This window comes from Emydura macquarii, unplaced genomic scaffold, assembly GCF_026122565.2.
Source record: "Emydura macquarii macquarii isolate MOO-44397 ecotype Brisbane River unplaced genomic scaffold, CSIRO-AGI_Emac_v2 contig_2422, whole genome shotgun sequence".
NCBI classification, from domain to species: Eukaryota; Metazoa; Chordata; order Testudines; family Chelidae; genus Emydura; species Emydura macquarii.
Window position 1 is genome coordinate 31,822,059 of NW_027132559.1, and position 23,411 is coordinate 31,845,469.

At 42.5% G+C, this 23,411-nt stretch overlaps 1 protein-coding gene across 1 annotated transcript in view; it reads left to right on the forward strand.

Moving 5' to 3' along the window:
- The window catches only part of CALCR (calcitonin receptor), a 103,565-nt gene that overhangs the window by 72,471 nt on the left and 7,683 nt on the right, over positions 1-23,411 (forward strand). Inside the window, exons 11-12 of the mRNA XM_067561695.1 lie at positions 2,849-3,067; positions 17,098-17,139. Of these exons, the coding sequence (XP_067417796.1) occupies positions 2,849-3,067; positions 17,098-17,139 (261 nt within the window). The remainder of the gene's footprint in view (positions 1-2,848; positions 3,068-17,097; positions 17,140-23,411) is intronic.

A 23,411-nucleotide genomic window follows, 5' to 3' on the forward strand; every position in this document is an offset into this window, starting at 1 on the left:
GGGGCTTGATTTTCCGAGGGTGGGTGCTCAGCCCTTTCTGAAAACTCAGGCCCCTTCAAGGTGTCTCAAATTGGACAATCTAAAAATGGAGGCATCCAAAATCACTAATTCCTTTTGACAATCATGGCCGAGCTATTTAAAATACAAAATCTTCTATTCAATGCAGTTAACCTTTGTTCACCTTACTTGTTATAAATGTGCTGCATGATATGTGGTATAAGTAAAATAACTATGTTCCAGACCAGCGTAGGCAGACTGAGTGAGACCAAGTCAATAATTCAGCATTGGATTTAATCGATTCTGAGGCAGAAGGGAACATTGTGATCATATAGTCTGACCTCCTGCATAACACAGGCCTCATGACTTCCCCAAAATAATTCCTATTTGAACTAGAGCGTGACTTCTAGAAAAATATCAAATCTTGATTTAAAAATTACCAGTGATGGAGAATCCACCACTGACCTTGGTAAAGTGTCCCAGTGATTAATTGCCCTTTTTTGTTGGGCTTTGTGCTAAAAGGGAACAGATAGGGAACTAAACGAGGAAGAGGCTGGGAGGATAAGAACCTGAATAGAAGGCTTGAGTAGGGCCAGCACAGAGCAGGAGAAAGCAAAGCAAGGAAGTTGCAGCTAGGAATCCCAAGTTTGTCTTTTTTGTTTTTTCCCCCATTCACTCGGTCTTGCCACCCTGGGCATCTACAGGTTCTGCCTATGTAGTAACACCAACCCTGCAACTTCCATTAATGTTCATAAGAGCTGAGTGTATGCATCAGGGAACCCATTAGTTGCACTGTCCTGTCACTATAAGATGCCCAAACTGGTACAACAGATCTGAACACCCTGAAATTTGGGAAAGTTTTATTCAAACCAAACATCATCCCATCTCTACTTATCACCCAGATGCACTGTGTCAGCATCCCAACAGACCCAACTTTCATCCTCTTGGAGTCCAACATCCACTTGCAAACATCCACAGTATTTGACTGGAAAATCAAATGCGATGGTGATGAGCGTTGTGGAAATGTCTATAAATGGACACAAATCTGTTTCAGAGTAGTTAAAAATCTCTAAAATTTCTTTCTCCTCCTCCTTTAAGAAGTGTTATTGGATTATAGCAATAATAAGATGCATTATACCTCCCAAAAATTGTTTTGAAAATAACTTACTATCTTCGTTCTAAGTTTAATTGTTGTAATCACGTATGGGAAATGGAAAACAATGTATGACAGTTTTATGATATAGCATTTGTGAAAACAAGTCATCCTGCTTGGAGTTGTAAGAAATTTTCCTGCCTGAAATGATAATACTCAGTGAGCTCCTCCTCTTTACAATCATTTCTGGCACCAGATTTATTAAAGCAGCCTAAAATTATTTCTGCTGTCATAATGTCTGACAGAGGGCACGCAAGCCTTTTGGATTTTTTTAACACTCTTTTCCAGTGCTGTGTATTTCAGCCACTCTGAGAAAAAGATCTATCACGTTTCTAGGGAATAGTTCATCTTTCTTTAAAATAGAGCTAATCCAGGCATGAGAAGGTGCTTACACTGGAAAGACAATGTTTAAATCCCCTCTCTCAGGAGTGCAGGGGCAATGGATTATGGGATCCCCACCATCGCAGGCAATGCCTCCTCCCCATCACCTCAACCCACAAGGGAGGGTGATCTTGAAGGGAGCTGCTACCTTTTTTTTTCTTTCATACCCAGCCAAACTAAGCCCCCCTGCCTTTGAGACTGCAGGGGCTGGGTTATAATTGCCAGTTTGAAACTGTGCTATGTATAATGTGGCTGAGTCATGGAAACTCAGTTTTTACAAAATACTCCAGATATCAGCTCTTTGCCCAGCGGAAACCATGAGTGGCAAACAGGTTCAAAGGAGCCAAGTCTTTTTACCTTGGCAGATATTTTTTAATCAGCTGCCTCAAGGAATTCTGAAAGTGAAGGTTAGGTGATCTGAGTCAGTGAAGCCTGGGGAAGTATGGAGAATAAGTGGCGAGTGGGGACACAGGAAATTGTTTGTTATTCCTTTTTAAGCAGAGCACAAGCGTAAAACATTTGAGGTATTTCTCAGTAGTTCCAATACTGATGCTTATCTGATCATGGCTTTTCAGGCTGGAAGGCCCAGATATGCTCTCTCCTCTATTTATGGAGTTACAGCAATTTTAAATATTGCTCTGAATAATGCAGCAAAATAATTTGAATTTTTTTTTAAATCTGACAAGAACCTATTTTGGTGCAGAAGCTCCATCACTGGTATGTGTGTGATATCATGACATCTGAGTGGAAGTGCATGAGCTAGATAGTCTAGAGAGATGGAAAGCCCACATTCTGCTTATACTCAAGCGGTACCATTTCCTTAGGTACCAAATGGCCTGATTTCCAGCAGAGATGAGCAGGCACAGCTCCCATCGGCTTTAGCAGGAGTTGGTTTGAAAATCTAACCACAAGTGTGAATGCTGAGTCCTTCTGAAAATTCTGTCCTTAATGCCCCAAACCAGCAAAGTACTTAAGCACATGCTTAACTTTAAGTACGAGTAGTACCACTGCATTCAGTGAAGACTTCTTACATACATAATTTTAATGCTTTGCCAGACTGAAGCCAGAGTGCTCAGCACCTTGCAGGATTGAGCCCTTACTACCCAAAAAGGGATTTAGGTGGCATATCTTTCACTGATGTAAATCTGGCCCCAGGTATGCAAAGGCACCCAGGGTTACATACTTTGACCTGTATGTCAAACCCAGTGAGCTGTTGTTATGAGCTATGACTGGGGTCATGAAGCTGTGATTTGTTGTCATTGCTGGGGTTTGTATTTAAATTTGAGTGTTTAATCAATAAAGACTCTGTTTTTTCAGGTCAATTTTTTCTTTTTGCTTAACATTGTACGAGTTCTGGTGACCAAGTTAAGAGATACTCATCGGGCTGAGTCCAACATGTACATGAAAGCTGTCAGAGCCACATTAATCCTGGTGCCCTTACTAGGAATTCAGTTTGTCATTATTCCCTGGAGACCAGAAAACAGACTTGCCGGAGAAATATATGATTACATCATGCATATATTAATGCATTACCAGGTATGGAATATAATAGCAAGCTAGGTTTACATGATGTATTTGCCAGTAGGTTTAATTTGGCTGGCATAGAATTCTTTTGCCAAATGCTTTGTCTCTGAAAGTAATCATGACTGCTTGTTTTTTTCTCCAACATTTTCACATCATTATATTACCTTCCTCTGTGGCTTTATTATTAGTGTGCCAACAGTCACCAGTGGCTGGGGAAAATGGGAAAAATGCTTCAAAAATGATAGAATAGTGATGTGTCTGGATTGAGGAGAGAAAATTGAGATCACAGAGGGCTTTAAATGTTGTTCAAATCCCTGCTAATGCAAATGTGCTCAGACAGCCTTTCCAAAACCACTGCAGTGGGGATGATATTAAAATTAACTGTATGTGGATACTGCAGTGTCAAGGAAGCGATGTTGGTACATAGTGGAAGAAAGGATCAAGACAATTAAGGCTCAATTAATTGTAAATTCACAATTTTCAGATGTTTAAATTAAAATATAACACTAACATTTTGATTTTATAAGCGTTTTGAAAGAACAGCATCAATATTTCAAAAGGGCTGTCTTCTATTTTCTCTCTTTTGTACAGTAATAATTATTTCCAATTGCTTGGCTGTCTACCCTGGCTTCAATGCATGCTGTCCATCATTCACCAAGGGTGGCAGATTTCAAACAATCACACTTGTGATATAAATATTAGACATATGTAAAGTGAACAAACACCCCATTGGCCTCTACCATTTTTTCATGAAGAGGCTAGAGACGGAGTATTATTTGAAAGTTGCAGATAAGTGAGCCACTGTGCAAAACAAATAACCCTCCCCCCCCCCCCCCCAAATTAAGTAATAACATCATAATTCTGCTGATTTCTGTGTATCATCTTCCTTGATATATTTGGCTATATTTTCAGCTGCATGTAGAATGATTATCTCCCCCTCAAAATTCCTGTAAATCAGTGCACCTGGCAAACTACTGATTTGCCTGCATATATAGCAATTGCATGAGTGAAAGTTGTCCAGAACAGATGCGTGTGTATTTTAATAGGTGGTGTACCTACATTGCTGCTCTATGCCTTGCCTATCAATTATAGTTCCCAGGAAAACTACTCATTCACAACTTAAATGAATTTGGTGCAAAACGAAATTATTTTATATAAAACAAGCTACTTGAAAAAAAAATTATGTTGGATTTTTGCTAATAATGATATTCAGTTCTTTGTGCAAGTAAACAACCAAATGAAAAACTAAAAATAAATTCAGGTAGGTTATATTTTATAAGAGCTCCTGGTAGGAAAGTTTAAAGCAGAAGCTGTTTTCACTCATTTCTTGTAAGTAAATTTGATTAATTATTTAGGAAGTGCTTATTTCAGCATGGACAAGTGCCTGGTTAACAGGGACAACCAGGTGTGATTCTTAAGAAGAGCTCCATCTTTTTATCATAATTCCCATCAGGCATAGTGAGAAGATGTGTATCTTTTACTGTTGTGTGCATCTCCGTGTATTGTCACTTCTGAGATCTCTAAGGATGCAAGTATGCCTTTCCAAACATAGTAATTGGGTGTCAAGTTAATGATACAGCTATCTCCACTTATAGTGAGGCAATGTGGCAGTGGTGATAATAATTTTATTTATAAAGCACCTACCAGCCCTAGAAGGCTGTCAGGAAGCATCACAAAGAATGAATACAAAATCCTAATAACAAGCAGTAGTGATTAGAACATACCATACGCAATGGACAAACCAAACAAAATCCTAAACAATGGCATCACTGAAAAAAGAGCTAATCTTCCATGAGGTCCAAACTGTGATTAGAAGAGAAAACACTACTGAAAGGGTCCCTCATACACCGTTGTAGAGTGGGGTGGGTTAGGGTGAGGCACAGGCCCAAGGAAAACAAGTTCCACCTCCTACGGGCTTCCACAGCGAAAGATCAAGTTAAATGGATTTCTGTGCTAGGCTTTTTAGCCAAAAATTTCCCAATGTTGCTGCCACTGGTGCAGCTCTGCCAGTAGCAACAGTGGTGGGAGTGCTAGTGTAGATAGGGCTCCAGGTCACCACCTGCATTTTATCCTCTATGGGTGGGATCCACAAAAACACTTAATCATCTAAACTCCATCTAAAGTCATCTAAATCGGAGGTTTAGGCACTTACATCCCAGTCTGGGCATCACAGAGATCTGCAAAACTGCTGCCAAACCCTGTAGGCACCTAAATCACTCAACTCCTATGTTTTCAGGTTACAGGTTCCCTGGGTGCCTATGTTTCTTCGCCTGGGCATGGCTGTTCCACTGTAGATACGTACCTGCTCAGAAGGCCAGAGAGAGAGAGAATGAGAGTGACTCTTTAGTCCAGTGGCTAGGGCACCCACTTGGGAGGTCAGAGACTTCAGGTCCACTCCCTCTTCTCCAATCACTCTTTCATTATTTAGCCACTGTGTAACAGCTTCCATGGGGGAGACTGAGGGAGCCTGACATCAGACTATCCCATAGCTCAGTTGCTTGAGCAGTTTCCTGAAAGGTGTGAGACCTTTTTTCAAATCTTTTTCCACATCTGACAGTGAGGGGAGAATTGAACCTGGGTCTTCCACATCCCAGATAAGTGCTCTAACCATGGGGCTAAAAGTTACAAGCTGGGCATCACCACCTCTTCCTCTGGCCACTTTGTGTAGAGCCAGGCAGGCATCTAACTCAGTCCTGCAAGAAACAGCTTAGGTATCTCATCTGCCTGACTCCAGGAGACACGATCCCACTTGTGGATCACAAGCAGATATAGGCACCTCACTGCAGCCCGGACTTAGGTACCTATATCTAAGAGAGGGGTAGGCTTTGGCACACTCATCTCTGCTCAGTATCTCCCCTTGGCAAGTTTAGGCAGCATGTCGCCTAGTGTGCTGGCTTTCTGGATCATATTCTAAGGCGCCTATTTCTCCCCATTCATTGTATAGGGATCCTAAGTGCCGAGCTCGACTTTACAGATCTCAGGGTTGTTCCTCTAATTTTCTTGGAGCATAAAAGTTAGGCACCATGACACTCAGTGTTGCAATGCCTGAGGCCCTTCATGGATCCCACCGTATGTTCTCTAACCTTGCTCAGAAAAGGTCTACATGACACAGCACTTAGAACGCTGTCAGTCCATGATCCCTTTCCTACATTGGTATTCCCACTATTTCTACCAACAGCCACCACATTCACAGCAACAATGGAAAACTTTGGGTAACATCTCTTGGTGCAGACAAATCCTGGGACATTTAGGTAGAACTCTTAAAAGTTGGTTGGTACAGTGCATTGGGAAATATGAGATGCCTTATAATTACAGTAGAACCTCAAAGATATGAACACCAGAGTTACAACCTGACAGGTCAACTGAACACCATCTAAAACTGGAAGTAAGCAATCAGGCAGCAGCGAAGGGGGGAAAAAAAGAAAGCAAATACTATACTGTGCCTGTCTTGCATCTTAAAGGTTGGCATGCAAAGCAGAAACAGCCCAAGGTCTGCACTGTTTCCTGTAAACCAAGGGTGCTGTTTCACCCCCTCCCATCCTACCCCACTAGAAGGGGGAAGATGTTTTCACACACACCCCTCCAGCACAGCAAAGAAAGCTGCTGCAGGGAGCTGCTGATGCTGCAGGGAACTGAAGGTTGCAGCCAAACTTGGCCTGGAATTGGAGTGGGAGTCAGAGCTCTGGAGGAGTTTTAAAGGGCCAGAGCCTGTGCACTGATGCGGCCCAAGCTTTGCCCATGGCTGCACTCCTGGATCCTGCCAGCACCTCTGGGAGTGCAAACCACAGGGGAGGGAGGTGTGCTGGCAGCGGGCTGCTGCCAACCCCCTGCCACTGGATCATGGCAAGCAGTACACTGAGCAGCACGACCCCTGGGGAGAGGCAGCTGAGGGCTGGAGCTTGTAGCACCAATGGTGCTGGGCAGGCCCCCCTCCCAGTTCATCCCAAAGGCAAGAAACAGGAATAGGGCAGGGACTGTTTGCAAACCAGCCGCAGTATTGCCAGGTGCAGCCTTTGCAGTGATCTCTCCCAGCCTCAGCTGGAAGACACTAACTGCAGGATACTGTCCCAGAATGTTTTGTTCAGACTTACAAATGGTTCAGAATTACGAACAACCTCCATTCCTGAGGTTCTTCATATCTTTGAAGTTCTACTGTGTCAATGTTTGGCATATGGTCATAATGTACTACATAGCAGTATGTAAGTTATTTCATGACTGCCCTGCAGTTATCTTAGTGTGTGATCCTTAGCTGAGTATCACAATGCAGATTTTTCTTTTTTTGGTAGTTTTATTGTGAGTTAGATTTTTGGATCATTTTTAGAGCATTTCTTTTATAGGTAATTCTTATAACAATCATATATTCAGAACAGTCACATATCTGAGCTCTACTCTGTGTGCTCATTTTCTTCTAGCGCTGTTGATGTAATAAGCAGTTCTTTCTTTGTATGGTTTCACTGTAACTTTTATGTTCAGTTCTGAATTGTTTAAATACTTGTTTTCCCAGCATCTTCTTATAGATAGTATAGCAGCTTTCAGGTTTGTTTATTTTTCAGTAACAGCAGTTGTTGCAGCAGAATGTGACAATTGTGATTTGACATAGTGAACAAATCTTCCACTCACAACAATTACAAATTCAGACTGCAGTGCTGCAGTCATCGTAAAAATAGGATGACTAAAGATCATGAATGACAGAATATTTGTTCCCAGAAGAAACTATACTTTTTTTCACAGTTTTATTCCCAGCTAGAAAACAAAAGTGAGATGTTCCCTCCTAGGTTTCTCATAGTACAGGTTAATTTGAATAATAGGAGCCACTCTCACGCTAAACTCTTCTTTATGAGATTATCCTCCACAGTCATCATTTTAAGCAGAAGTAGTCTATTTCCTCAACATTCTGCCTCACTGAAGATGCTATTCATATGCTATTCATTCTCTGGGCTTTGATAGGCTATTTTGTACAGTACCTCAGTATTATCACATCGTGAGTGTTACTACACATAGAGATCAACTCCACAGATCTGCTAGGAGGATTTTGGCCTAAGTTATAAAACGGAAGACTTTTTTTTCCCAATTGTAGCACTGAAAAATGATGTAGACTGGTGGACTCAATCACCAGCCTGGGAAAAATAATCAGCACTGCCCAGTTTAGTTCATGGCCTTTACCTGAGGGTTTATTCTCCAGTACAAAAAGGAAACTTGTAGCAACAAAATAATGTAATAGTCTTGTTCTCAACTTAGATTGTGGGGCCCTCTGGCTTCTGGAAGCTTAATAGACAAGACCTCCACCCCAATAGCAAGTGGTCTACAGGGCTCCCTCCCCCTCACAGTTCTCTACTATAGTCACAGAAGAGTATATTCTTAGCCCTCTCCTAATCACAGCTCCCTTAGGGCGCTGGGGCCTCCATTTATATCCCCTAGCTGGTAATCAGACCCAATCACCTGACGCTGCCAGATGATTCCCAGCACTTGCCTGCAGGTCTACTCTCCAAAACAGGGCTGGCTGCTCCCCAACCCCTCTAAACCTTAAATCAATCTTTCAAATGGTTTCTCTACTCCCGATCTGCATCACATCCATAGTGGTTCCAATGGATCTCTAAAATGGAGATTAATAGCTCCCCTCATCATCTCATCAGTACAAATTGTGCAGTTTCAAAATATGTGGAACTGAAGATTACATCAAACAGAAGAGATACTTCACCCCTTAAGTGTAGTTAAAGCACAACAGCTATCTCAGAAGCAGAGGCTCTAGCTAGAGGGATGGACACATCCATCCAACTAAACAGCAAGATCCACTAATGTAAGTTTCACAAAGGAAATATTTGAATTCCAGAACATCAAATTAATTATAGATTTTCCTTGGAAGACATAATTTTCAAAAGCATATAAAATCACACTGGCTTCATATGAAAAACATCACCCTACTCTCATATATCTCACACAAAATTACAGGCTGTTGCACAAAGGTTCCTTGAATCAGCACTCAGGAGTCCCTTGTGAGCATGAAGAAATTTCTCCACAGTGGCCTGAAGAGATGACCTGATATCTATGGCAAAGCAGGAGGTAGCCCATAAAGCAGTGAAATGGTGTGCACCAGGGAGTTCAGGTGTTAATTCTTCTCTGACTGCAATCGATCCAAACATAAGTCTCCCTGGCCCTGCTTCAACAAGGGCCTAACTTCAGCATGGGCCTAACTTTAAACATCTGAATAATCCCACTACTGTCAACGGTGATATTCCCAAGCTTAAAGATGCTCATGTGCTTAAATACTTTACTGAATCCTGGCTCCTGAAAATTGGTGTTTGCCCTTCATAAGAAATAAGATTAATTCAACATTTTTGTATCAGCTTCTGAGCAAAATGCTCAGTATTTAAGCACTTGCCTTGTCAAAATAAGGAGACAACTCACAGGCCTCAATTACATGAAGTTTGCTCTGTATTGTCTAAGAGCAGGTTGAATATTTTTATATAGAGATAGCCTGGAGCCTGTAAATTCAACTCCTGCTGAAAGGTGGAGTAATTGCTTTATGCAGAAGCAAATTAACCATTTAAAATACTATGCTTCTTTGCTCCATTTTACAGTATATGCATTCATACATATCCAGGTTTGAAAGGACATAAACATTCCCAGTGTTTGGTGCCAAAGCAGACAGAAACTTTTTCATCTTGCCATGGAAAACTAGAGCTGTGGGGCTACTCCTGATGGGATAAATGTTTCTTTCATTTTTCTGTTCTCATTTACTTGGGTTGCTGCTAATTTTAAATTCTCTTGGTGTATTTCAGCCACTAAAAATGGCAAAAATACGTCTTCTGCAACATGACTATTTCTAGAGCACTATTTTTGTACCACATATTCCTGTGTAAAAGGGGCAGTAGTGGAGGTTCTAGTGGTGAGAGAATGGGATAGTGAGCACACAAGCATTCAGCATCAACCATTTCTGAGCAGGAGATTCACCATCTTCCCTCCCTCAACCTGGCCAATAGCAGAGACTTTATAGATATTTCCTCTGCACAGTGCCTCACGTAACTGAACAGTCTCTTACCTTCTTATGCCTCTCTATTCCATGCAGAACATAGGGCTTTCACCACTGCCTTCCATCTTTGCTGCTGCACTCTTAGGGTATGTCTTCACTGATGGCGGCAAATTCACCGCCATCAGATCGATTTATCCAGATCAGTTGAGCAGAAGTGACAACCTGCTCAATCGATCCAGAAATCGATTTAATAAAACCACCTCCCCAAAAAGCGTAGTGCTGCATCGACAGGTACACATTTCTTGTTGGCGCAGCATAGTGGAGACAGCGCACAGAAGGTAATTTCGGAAGTTGACATAAGTTATGCAAGCTACTCTACGTAGCTTGTATAACTCCTGTTGACTGATGCCAAATTTGCCTGTCAGTGTAGACAGGACCTTAAGCTATGTCTTCACTAGAAAAGCTGCAGCTGTAGCACTTCATTGTAGACGCTCCCCAGTGTAGGGGTTCTCCCATCTCTGTGGTTAATCCACCTCCTTGAGCGGCAGTAGTGCTGGCTAAACTGGAGGTTAGGTCAGCTTACCTCTGTCACTCAGAAGTGTGAATTACCCCTGAGCAATATAGCTAGGTCGACTTAACTTTTTAGTGTAGACCTGGCCTAATACTTCTTCCTATATCATTTTGATCTTTCAGTTCTGCTTCGATTGTGTGTTTCCATGTTATCCTTGGTCTACCTCATGTCCTCTTGCCCTGTGTGTCAGTGCCTGTCTTGTTATGTTATTCAGGTCTGGCCTCTATCTTATCCTAGCCATCTTCATTTTCGTTCCATAATTTCCTGTCCTAGCAATTTCTGCTTTGTCCTCCATCAGAGTTCTTCATTTGTGCTTTTTTTTCTAGCCATCTGATCGTGAGGATTTTCTAAGGCAGCTGTTTATCAAAACTTGCAGTTTAGGTAGTAAGGTCTTAATATGTCTCCAAGTTTCAGCACCATATAGTAAGATCAATTTTACAGAGATGTTAAATATTTAATGTTTAATTTGGAAGGCAAGATTTCTGTTTCTCCAGAACATTAGAGTTACGTGGGCCTGAGCAGTACTAGTGATTAATTGGGAAGGGCAATACAGAGACAACCCGGAGTAGGACACTTCACATCTCAGTTTCCATTTCCTTAAAGCACAGTTACATTCTGCATGCAGGAGTAAACTTGTTCAATTTGATGGCAAATAAACATTTACTGCTCTTTTCTACTCTCTGCTCTGTAGGACCTGCATGTGTGCACCAGATTTCATTCTGGCTCATACCTGCATCCTCGCCAGAATGCTTCACTAAATTCCAGTTTCAAGACCAACTGTCCAACCCCCACTGTCTTTGAAGCCATCATTTAAGTAGTACAATTCCACTGAAGACACTAGGTGGACAGGCAATTGGTTGCCCAGGTGTAATTAAGGGCAGACTTTTGGAGACAGTGGAGGTGCACAGGTATAACTGAGGGCAACATCAGACCTGCAAAATCTTTATTCCTGGTGATGAGGCACAATCCAGAAGGCAGGCAGTTTGGCTGCCGAAACCCAGGCAGAGTGTGTAGGCTAGCAGTTAGCAAGCATCTCTTTATTGGTAAAATGAGCAAATTTAATACGGAGTCATTGAGAGACAAGACATGTGAAATGCCCAGAAGCTATTTGCACAAGTCACTTTTCAGACTGTAACTCCAATTTAGGATGTTGTAGTGAAGTGAAAACCAAACCAAATAACTGTAGAGCAACGAATGTGCTTAGACCAATAATGTCTTCCAGACATGGCAAAAATCTAGATATCAGTTGAAGAAGACACATAAATGTCTCAATGCTGGTAAAGTAGAACCGGTTCAACAGAAAGCTCTGGTTCAGGTGATCTTCATAGAGTTTCAGTAGTTAAAAAAAAAGGGTTTCAGAAGCATTAACTAAAGGCGTTGATCCAAAACTAACATCAGTCATGCTGTATGCTTTCCCCCCAAAATCACTGTTATCTCATGTCTCAGACAAAATATAGCAGAGCAGCTTAATTACTCTATACAGTGGATCGAGGAGGCAGAGAGAGGATTTGATCTGGAGGATGAGTGCTTCAAAGAGTGTAGCAGCTCAAGCGGAAACTAATGGTATCAGCAAAGAATATGGGAGATACAGAAAAGAGAAATTTAAGGAGCCATCTGCACATTGTGGTCCTCAAGGAAGGACTCAGTGGCCCCCACCAGTGATATTCTTAGAAATGCAGCTCCCTGTTGTTTAAAGCTAGAGTACAAACACAGCAACCTTAAAATCAATCATACCCTAAATCCCCTAGCTCAGCAAACGCGTGGCTCTGCAGTTTCTCGGTTAAGGAGAAAGATCTTGCAGAGCTGTGAATGCTGATAGAGCAAAAATAAAAATGGAAAAGATTTTTCATATACTAGGACCTTACATCATAAGTGCAGAAGGAAAGCGCATGGCATATGTTCAGGTAAAAGAAATCCCTGAGAGTGAGAGTATGTCTATTCAGCCCACTGGAGCAAGCCTCCCAGCCTGGGTCGGCCAACTTGGGCTAGGGGGCTCTCACTAGCACTCTAAAAATAGGTGTGTACTGTAGACGGTGCTTCAAAGTTGTGGCTTAGGTTGGAGCTTGGGCTCTGAAGCCCACCCCCATCCCCAGGCTTCAGAGATCGAGCTGGGAGACATGCTTCCATGGGCTATGTAGATGTGCCCTAACAGTCTCGCAGTATTGGGCAGTCCTAGTGTTAAAGATAGGAGTTGTCATCCTCACACTCACAGCCCCAATGAAGTAGCAACTTTTATCCAACAGCAAGTGTCTGAGGCCCTAATGTTCAAGAACAAGAGAGTATTGACTGTAATTGAAAACAACTCTCCGTGTTATCTGCTTTTTTCAGTTTAATGTTAGAAACCTATGCTGTGCGAGTGTCCTTGATCTCATCCTAGCAGTGTGCATTAGCCTTCAGGCTAAATCTCAATGTCCTCCTTCAAATTGCTCCTTGTAAAACTCTCCTCTGCCACGATGCCTGTGAAAACCCCCCAAATGGTTAGGCAGCTGGTGTCATGTGATCACTGCAGGCCACGCCAACCAGGAGTGAGTCTTTGTTTCCTTGTGTTGCTCCCATCTGCCTGTTGTAGCCACTTCTTGTCTCTTGTCTTATATGTACATGGTAAGCTCTTTGGGGCATGCGTTTGTACAGCACCTATCACAATGGGTCCCTGATCCATGACTGAGTCCCCTAGGTGCTAGTGCAATACAAATCAATAAATAGTAATGCTTTCAAAAAGAGTTGGCTCCTGGCCCAAATTCATGCAGATAAGGTTGATCACAATTTCCATAAGGGGCAGAACAAGTATTACTCCGGCCACTTCTCACTTCCCATCAGCTCCTAGAATTGTTTTAATGCAGAAAGGAGCAACAAGCGCTTAAGTGACGATTTAAAAGAATAGTGAAAAATGAATGAATGTTGATACGTGCAAGTTAGAGGCCTCAGGGTAGGATCCTGAGAGGATCTGGAGTAGATTTGTGAGATGTGTCTTTTGGCATAAACGCCAATCATTAATAGTCCCTCACATCTCTTCCCCTCTCTATTTATCTGATCTTGTATTTTATCATATTCCCACTCGCAGCCAAGAGTGGGACGGGGAATATAATAAGAGATTTGTCTACCAGATTAAAGTGCCTGTCATGCTATTAAGATGTCCCTCCCTCTCTGCAAGCACAGGTCACAATGGGTGTGTCTACACAGCATTGGGGAGTGAACAGGTGTGAGCCTCCCAGCCTAAATCGACAGACTTGGGCTACTGGGACTCACACTAACTGTATAGACAGCACTTTGACGTTGCGGGTCATGCCCACATTCCCGGCCCCCAGACTTCAGCACCTGAGCTCCAGCCCAAGTCACAACTTCAAAGCACTGTTTGTACAGCAGTTTTTAGAGCCCTAGCCAGAGCCCTACTAATCCAATGTTGTCGATCCGGACTGGGATGCTCTCTCCAAAATACTATGTAGACATCTCCACTGGCTGTTCAGCAGAAGTACTGGCTAATTCTGCAGCCAGCCAGTTAGCAGTGAGCTTCTAGCACATCTGCTGCCCTTATCAGTAGCTTTGATGGCCTTGCCCCTTACAGCTGTGAACTGACAAAGTTTTTCCAGAAATCAAACAAACAATTTTTTCCAAATGCTGAACACCATCCCTTAGTGGATGTGAGGGTGTGATCTTTTTGTTTTCATTATGATCACAAGGATGGCATGTCCAAACAGTAATGCTTTATACTATGAATTGCGTAACTGCAGCTTTTACTCTGAGCTGTTTCACCTTTTCTGTCACTTATCGTGCTCATTAGGCATGCCTGATTTTTGAATCAGTCATTTCACTGTATCTGCCTTTCCACAGTTTTACATAAAGGACTGGTCTATAATAAAGAGAAACATAACTTCCAGTTTGGAAACAGACACTCTTTATTCCAAAACCATAGATGAACAACTTCCTGAACATTCATTATCCCTTCAAAGAAACTGCCATCAACATTGTGTCTGATTTCTGCAAAGCTTGTTTCTGATTTCACTTTTGGAAGGTTTGAAGTCAAAAAACAATTCTATGACATATATATGTTGGATATCTTACTATGCTCTGTAAAGAGTGCCATGAGAATTAAGCCTTAGCACGTCCTTATTACAATATTAGGATAGTTCATCTATTGTTACACTGTGCATTCTGGGCTACTCAGATAATGAATGTAACCAGTTCATGCTAACATAAAAGCAAAGGAATTTAAAGAGCATTTTAACAATGTAACAAAAAGCTAATGTGAATGGAGAGAGATTCAGATGCTTTCTTCTGAAATATCTTGAGGGGGAAAGAAAATTGACAACACTGAAAACAGGAACATGAAGCCAATGTAGAAATAGATCTTTTCAGTAGGCTAAGAAATGCAGCTTTGAAAAATGCTTGGTTGTATAAATGAAAAGCTCTCTAAACCCCAGAACAGAATTAAGCTTCCACTCAGAATAATGCCCAGTCAGCTGCAACTGAATTTTTCAAGATCATAGGTAACTTTTGTTACTTTAAACTACAGTAAGTGAGCATTCATTTTTACTTGTATGGATTGTATTTTCTTTAGTGGTATCTCTTGTGTTTATGCCATATGCCATAGAAGGGAGCACATAATGAAGTGTGCTACTGACACAACTGTATCACACATACGAGCCAAATCTAGAAGCACAAAAGTAACCTCAAAGGTGGCTTTGCTGTCCTATTAAGCTTTCCCTGCTCACAATGGGTTGGCTGGAGAAAAGGGGATGAGGCAAAGCATAAAAGTAACTCACCAGTTCCCAGCTACTGAAACAGTCCCTTGGGGCCATAGGCAATTGGCCAAAACTGGTTACAATTCAGAGCAGCCCTAGAAGGCTTTGAGCAGGGGGTTGGACTAGATGACCTCTGAGGTCCCTTCCAACTCTAATATTCTATGATTCTAAGGCAGTTCAACTCCCAGCTTGCTCTAGGATCATGGAGCAGCAAAGGGGAAGCGTAAAGCCACCTTTGCCTTCCCTCTTTCCCCTCAGCACTGCTTTGCTGAACTGGAGAATCTGGGCTGAAGTTTATGAGAATCACACCATTTCATTCTTAAAAATGAGTAGAAATCATTTTTTCAGAACCATATCTCTCCTTTCTCCTGCATTGTCTACTGTGGATCTTTTGCTCCTAATGGTTCTATGTTCTTTTCTTTATCACTCTGACCAAGGCAGATTGGTATTCGTCAGTCACATTGGACTTGTCATCACTAGAGGATTTTAACCTTCAGTTTATTGATTGCCATTGTACTCAAAGTGGTTGTAAATGCTAGTCTGGATACTCCTCAAATGCTAGCTCCCCTGGGGTTGTAGCCTGGAACATATATTTGGGAAGTGTCCAAACTATACAGTGGTGTTAACGACATCCAGTTAACTGGCAATCAATTGACTTGATGTTGAAAGATTTTGCTACAACACTTCTAACCTTGTCCCCCCCACACACCTTTTTTTCCCCACAGCATCCCTTGGGAATGCTAACCCACTGCATTGCAATTTTCCCCTAAAATTCATTACTACATTTATTTTATCACTGTTTTTAAGGAATATTTTAAGCGATTTAAAATGAATGCACTTGACTTTAAATGTGGTTATGTAGTGCTATTAAAAACATCTAATATACCTTTAAGAACACAGTGTAGAAATCTTTTAGGAAAAAATCTTTTCTACTTAAGTGGCTCTGCATTGCAGTACCTAAGTGTGAGAAATTGCTCTTATTTATTTTGCACTTCCTCATCGCATGTTCCTGACCTGACCTGACCCTGTTTCATTTTGCTGTGGCAGCAATTAAATATCCCTCTTAACTCCTGTTGTGATACTTAGATTAATTTTAAACAGTGAAGGCCAAGTTATGGCCAATGTTCTCTTTTTTTCCCTCTCCCCTGTTGCTCAGTCCATTCTCTCTCTTCTTTCTTTCCTATCCACTGATGCTTCCATCCTCCCACATAGGCATATGTTGCCTCCCATTCCCAGCCTCACTTCTCCAAATACACATTCCAGTTAAGAGCTCCTGGGGCACTCCATTCCTGCTGAAAAAGCAGCCATGGCACCTGGCCTGTCCAGTTCCCTTTGCATGCCCCTTCCAAAAAAAGAGTAGTAGCATCTAGGTCATTCTACCTCCATCATTTCTTCCTCAAGAATCAGTGCCAATGAGCTGCTTTGTTCCCCTTACCTTGGACTAAGATCTGCCCTTTTAACTTCCCTTTTCTAGCACTCCCCAGAAGCAACTATAATGCTTAATGGCAAACATGTGAAATGGAATGACTGGTAATGGCAGCAGACCATGACAACATAGGCACTAGTAAAACATGGTGGAAAGACAAAAATCAATGGGATACTGTAATACCTGACTATAAACCTATCCAGGATGGTCATTTGAGGTTGTAGAGATGGGAGACTAGCATAATGCCTTCATCTCATGACTCTAAGCCTTGAATTAGCAAATAATGCACAAACATTGAATATTCTTATCTATGTTCTTTTTGTCCTTCTTCCTTAGGGCTTACTTGTTGCAACTATATTCTGCTTCTTCAATGGAGAGGTAAGCATGTGAAATTCATCAGTTGTATTGAACAAAAGTCAGCCTCTTAAAGTAGTTGGACTATAGTTCACAATTGACATAACTGGAGCACAATAAATCTGTATTTTACATGCATAAGTGATATAGTGCTTTACACTTTCATCGCACTGTAGAAATGCTCATTTATCCTTGCAACATCTCTGGGAAGTTCATGAGTTGGGATTGTGATCTTTACAGAGCAGATGGTGGAATATAAGGTACACCCTCTAGCTTCTCAATTTAATCTAAGACAGAGGTCAGAGGAAGGGAAAAAGTAGGTTACACTCTTCATCAGCCACCTTTGAAAACCTAAACTCTGCCTCCACTCCCAGAATAGCTTGATGATTGGCTAAAATAATCAACAGTGAAATAGTCAATGGCACTAATAGGTGAATTTTGATCGTTAGGCACCATTGTCAACACTCTATTGAGATGAATGGAAGTAATGACAATCTCTTAGAGCTTTTATTTCCATCTATAGCCATAAGCCTAGAATCTATTTTTAAATCATAGCTTTTATCCTGCAAAAAAGTGATTGGGTTCCCTTACAAATGCCATTATAGACACCCACCATATACTATCTCAATCCAACACCTGACCTTAAAAGTTAACTTGCTTGTCTAATTAAACTGAGAGATACAAACTCTTAGGATGATATATGCAGAGAAGCAGTACTGTGTCATTATGAAGTGCCATTTCATTCACTCATTTGAGGAGCAGTATTGGCCTCTCTTAAGGTTTATGATTTGTAAGTAATAACTGATAAATAAAAACCCCTGAGTGAAAGTTCTCTCCCACTCTCTGATAGCTGGTTCAATATGTTATATGCCTACTACTGCTTTTAGGTCTACTCCACTATCATTATGGTATTTTAAATAAAAATAGCGTGGTAAGACACATCAAGAGCTGCTTTAATAGCTACAACAAGCCATTTTCTGAAAGTTTAACAGTTTAGCAGAAAAATACTTTTGAAACATATTGGGAGCATTACCATGAAACTCTACTGAAATTAAAACAAGATATTTCTTGTACAAATTGGGTGCACTTGAAGAGGTCAGTTTTCAGCATTGCGCAAAGAGAGATAGGTATGCAACTTCCTTCAACAAAAAATCAAGACTCAATATGTCACCCTGTAAAGCTACACACATCTGTACATACATTAATAACTAATACTTGTAATAACATCGATCATAATTAACTGGAAAATCAATGGGAATAATTACACAATATCTGCCATGTAACAAAATCACACTGAAGATTTTTTAGCCCAATACTTTTAACCAGACCTCCAACTGCAGGTGCAAATAACTGTGGGTATAACTTTGTGTTTGTGTTTAGGGATGTCTGAACCATAGAAATGTAGGGATGGAAGGGACCTCATTTAGACACTAAGGGAATGTCTATGCTACAAAGTTAAGTTGATTTGATTTAAATCAACATCCAGTCACCGCAGTAATTAAGATTGCAGAATACCTCCATGAAACTTTCCTGGAGATTTCCATGGAGGATTCCTGGGTCATCCCTGTGCACATAGAATCATAGAAGATTAGGGTTGGAAGGGACCTCAGGAGATCATTTAGTCCACTCCCCTGCTCAAAGCAGGACCAACCCCAACTAAATCATCCCAGCCAGGGCTTTGTCAAGCCGCACCTTAAAAACCTCTAAGGATGGAGATTCTACCAGTTCCCTAGGTAACCCATTCCAGTGCTTCACAACCCTCCTAGTGAAAAAGCTTTTTCCTAATATCCAACCTAGACTTCCCCCACTGCAACTTGAGACCATTGCTCCTAGTTCTGTCATCTATTACCATTGAGAACAGCCTAGCTCCATCCTCCCTGGAACACCCTCATTCTTAAAGTAGTTAAAGGTCGCTGTCAAATCCCCCCTCATTCTTCTCTTCTGCAGACTAAACAAGCCTAGTTTCCTCAGCCTCTCCTCATAAGTCATGTGGTCCAGCCCACTAATCATTTTTGTTGCCCTCCTCTGAACTCTCTCCAATTTGTCGACATCCTTTCCGTAGTGGGGAACCCAAAACTGGACACAATACTCCAAATGAGGCCTCACCAGTGCCGAATAGAGGAAAATAATCACTTCCCTCGATCTGCTGGCAATGCACCTACTAATGCAGCCCAATATGCTGTTAGCCTTCTTGGGAATAAGGGCACACTGTTGACTCATATCGAGCTTCTTGTCCACTGTAACCCATACGTCCTTTTCTGCAAAACTGCTGCCAAGCCAGTTGGTCCCCAGTCTGTAGCAGTACATGGGATTCTTCTGTCCTAAGTGCAGGACTCTGCATTTGTCCATGTTGAACCTCCTCAGATTTTTTTTTGGCCCAATCCTCCAATTTGTCTAGGTCACTCTGTATCCTGTCCCTACCCTCCAGCGTATCTACCACTCCCCCCAGCTTGCTGAGGGTGCAATCCCATCCTCCAGATCATTAATGAAGATGTTGAACAAAACTGGCCCCAACACTGACCCTTGGGGCACTCTGCTTGTTACTGGCTGCCAACTAGACATCAAGCTATTGATCACTACCTTGTGAGCCTGATGATATAGCCAGCTTTCTATCCTTCATATAGTCCATTCAGCCAACCTATATTTCTTTAATTGGTGATAAGAATACTGTGGGAAACTGTATCAAAAGCTTTGCTAAAGTCAAGGTATACCACATCCACTACTTTTCCAACATCCACAGAGCCAATCATCTCATCATGGAAGGCAATCAGGTTGGTTAGGCATGACTTGTCCTTGGTGAATCTATGCTGACTATTCCTGATCACTTTCCTCTCTTCCAAGTGCCTCAGAATGGATTCCTTGAGGACCTGCTCCATGATTTTTTCAGGGACTGAGGTGAGGCAGACCGGTCTGCAATTTCTCGGTTCCTCCTCCTTCCCTTTTTTGAAGGTGGGCACTATATTTGCCTTTCTCCAATAGTCTGGGACCTCTCCCAATTGCCATGAATTTTCAAAGATAATGGCCAATGGCTCTGCAATCATATCAGCCAACTCCCTCAGCACCCTCGGATGTACTGCATCCAGCCTCATGGATTGTGCATGTCCAGCCTTTCTAAATAGTCCTGAACCTGTTCTTTCAGCACTGAGGGCTACTCACCTTCTCCCCATTCTGTGCTGCCCAGCGCAGTAGTTTCGGAGCTGACTTTGTCTGTGAAGACAGAGGCAAAAAAAGCATCAAGTACTTTTTTCCACATCATCTATTGCTAGTTGCCTTCCCCATTCTGTAAGGGGCCCACACTTTTCCTGACCTTCTCCTTGTTGCTAACATACCTGTAAAAACTCTTCTTGTTATCCTTCATGTCCCTTGATAGCTGCAACTCCAATAGTGCCTTTGGCCTTCCTGATTTCACTCCTGCATGCGCAAGCAGTATTTTTATACTCCTCCCTAGTCATCTGTCAAAGCTTCCACTTCTTGTAAGCTTCCTTTCTGTGTTTAAGCTCACCAAAGACTTTTTTGTTAAGCCAAGCTGCTCCCCTGCCATATTTGCTATGCTTTCTGCACATTGGAATGGTTTGTTCCTGCACCCTCAATAAGGTTTCTTTAAAATACAGCCAGCTCTATCGGATTTCTTTCCCCCTCACATTGGCTTCCCAGGGAATCCTGCCCATCAGTTCCCATAAACAGTCTTTTCCACAGGGTACCCTCCACGTAGCTGGAGCAGCCCCTGAGAAGCAGATACCCACTGCACCTCATTTGTCCTTCCTATAAAACATAAAATATAAGAGCATGTAACCTTTACAGTTTGATTGGAATTGCTCACCAGAAGTGCCTTCCCTGGCATCATGCTCGGCCACCATGCTGTCCTGTGACTGGCTGGACTGCTCCAGAGTTAAAAATAGCTCCTAGCTCTCAGGGAGAATGGATCCCCTGCTTGCTTGTCTCCTGTTCTCTCCTCTTCCTTGTCCAGAATATCCTCCTCATTGTTGACTGAGGCATGTATCGACGCTGCGTTTTGGGGTAGAGGTCAATTCAGCACCGAGAATCACATGCAGCTCATTGTAGAAGTGCATGTCTGTGGTGCAGAACTAGAATGATTGTTCACCTTCCTTGTCTTCTGGTACGTCTGCTGAAGTTCCTTGATTTTCAGATGGCATTGCTGCATGTCCCTGGTGTGGCCCTTCTCCTGCATGCCCCACACGATCTTTTTGTAGATGTCTACGTTTCTTTGGCTGGATCGGGGCTGTGCCTGCACAGACTCTTCTCCCCACAGACCAAGAAGATCCACCTGTGTACTCCAGGCTGGAAAGTGTTTGGGGCATTGAGTAACCATGATCAACTGATCTGGCGAGTGCTCCATGGTGATCAAACAGGAAATGGGAATTCAAAAGTTCCCAGGGCTTTATCAGGGAAGGGACTACTGTGCAGTAGAGTTGAATACGGTCTCCAGAGTGATCACAGCGGAGCATTGTGGCACACCTGGAGGCCAATTCAATCAACTTTACATAACACTGTGTCTACACCACCTCTCTGTCAACCCATCAACATTTAATTAAGCACTATGCTTCTTGCAGAGGTGGAGTAATTAAGTCGATGTTACAGGGGAGTTAGGTCTGCAGAAGGGACCCAATAGTGTAGACACATACATTATTCATTTGATGTAAGGCAGATTCTGTCAACCTAAATTTGTAGTGTAGACCAGGCCTGAGGCAAGATTAAGTATACTAGACCATCCCCTCTATAAATCCTTGATAGAATCCCAAAATCAAGGACATAGAATCTAAATGGACTAAGGGCTAGATCCACCAAAGAACTAAGGTGCCTAACTCCAACATTTAGGCACTACTGAGATCATCAAATGCCTTGCTCAGCTGGCGCCTAACCCAGTAGGCAACCAAAGTCATTAAGGGTGCGATCCACAAAAGTACTCTGGTTCCTAAGTCCTGTTTTTAGATATCTCTGTGATCCACAAAACTCCCACTTGCTTAACCCTGCAGGCATCTAAATTCACTCGGTACATAAGATTTGCACTAAAGATTTCCTAAGCACCTATGTTTCTGCCTCTGAGCATGCACTCTGCTCCCTCATTCTAGGCGCCTAAGCTCCAGAGTGATTCACAAACCAGGGAAGATAGGCATTACTTCAACTAGCTCACATGTAGCGACCCAACCCAGTAGACATGCTCAAAGCCACCTACCAGATCAGGTCCCTCAGACAAGTTCACACAAAACATCTGGGGAATGGGGCAGGGAGGAGGAGGACTTCTCTGATAACCTTTAGGTTAGCAGCTAGGGCAGTAACTTGAAATACAGGAGGCCCTAGCAGGAGTCCCCCTTCCTCCTGAGGAGGAGAAGGTATTTGAACAGGGACTGACTATAGTTCAAGGGGATGCGCAAACTACTGGGTCATATAGTCATTCTAACTCTTCACTGGCCCAATTAATATTTAATTAGACAATTATTTAAATAAAATGAAACAACTTCTATAGGTGAGATTGAGGGAGCCCACACCAGAATGTCTCATAGACCTTTGGTTCGGATACTCAATTGAGAGATGGCCAATCCCTTTTCAAATCCCTTCTCCCATTCAGGTGAAGCGGAGATTCCCACATTCTGGGGAGTACCCTATCCACTAAGCTAAAGAATACAAAGGAGGTCCTCCATACACACACACATGTCCAGCTGTTTTTGCTTCAAGCTTCACATGCAACATAAGTGGCCGAACGCCTATCTTCCACCAGTTTGTAGATCACAAGCAGAGATCGGCGCCTCCTGCAGCCCATACTTAGGTACCTAGCACCATGAGAGGAGTAGGGCTTAGCACATACCACTCTAGCGATCCTCTCCCAGAGGCTAGCTTAGGTGGCTCCCCACCATGCGTGTTGGCTTTGTAGATGGCAATATGAGGATTAGGCAATGTAAGGTGCCTGTCTCTCCCCATTGATTGTAGTGGGAGGCTAGGCACCTAACTGAGGCTTTGTGATTCACAGAATTGTTTCATAAATTTTCTAGGCACTAAAAAGTTAGGTGACATGATGCACTACAACACCTCAGTTCCTTTGTGGCTCTCACCCAGGGTGCCTAAATTTCTGCCAGTGAGCAAGTACACAGCTGCCTCAGGCTATGTGCTGTGTTGCCTTTCTCAGCCTAAGACCCAGTAGGATGCTCAAGCAAGGCATTGCCCTGGCTAAGTTGCTTGCAGGGGCCATCCACTAAGTGTACTCACAGCACACCTAATCCCCCACAATCAGACAGAGGTGGTGGTGCCCAACACCACCCTGGCCTTCTAGCCCATTGGTG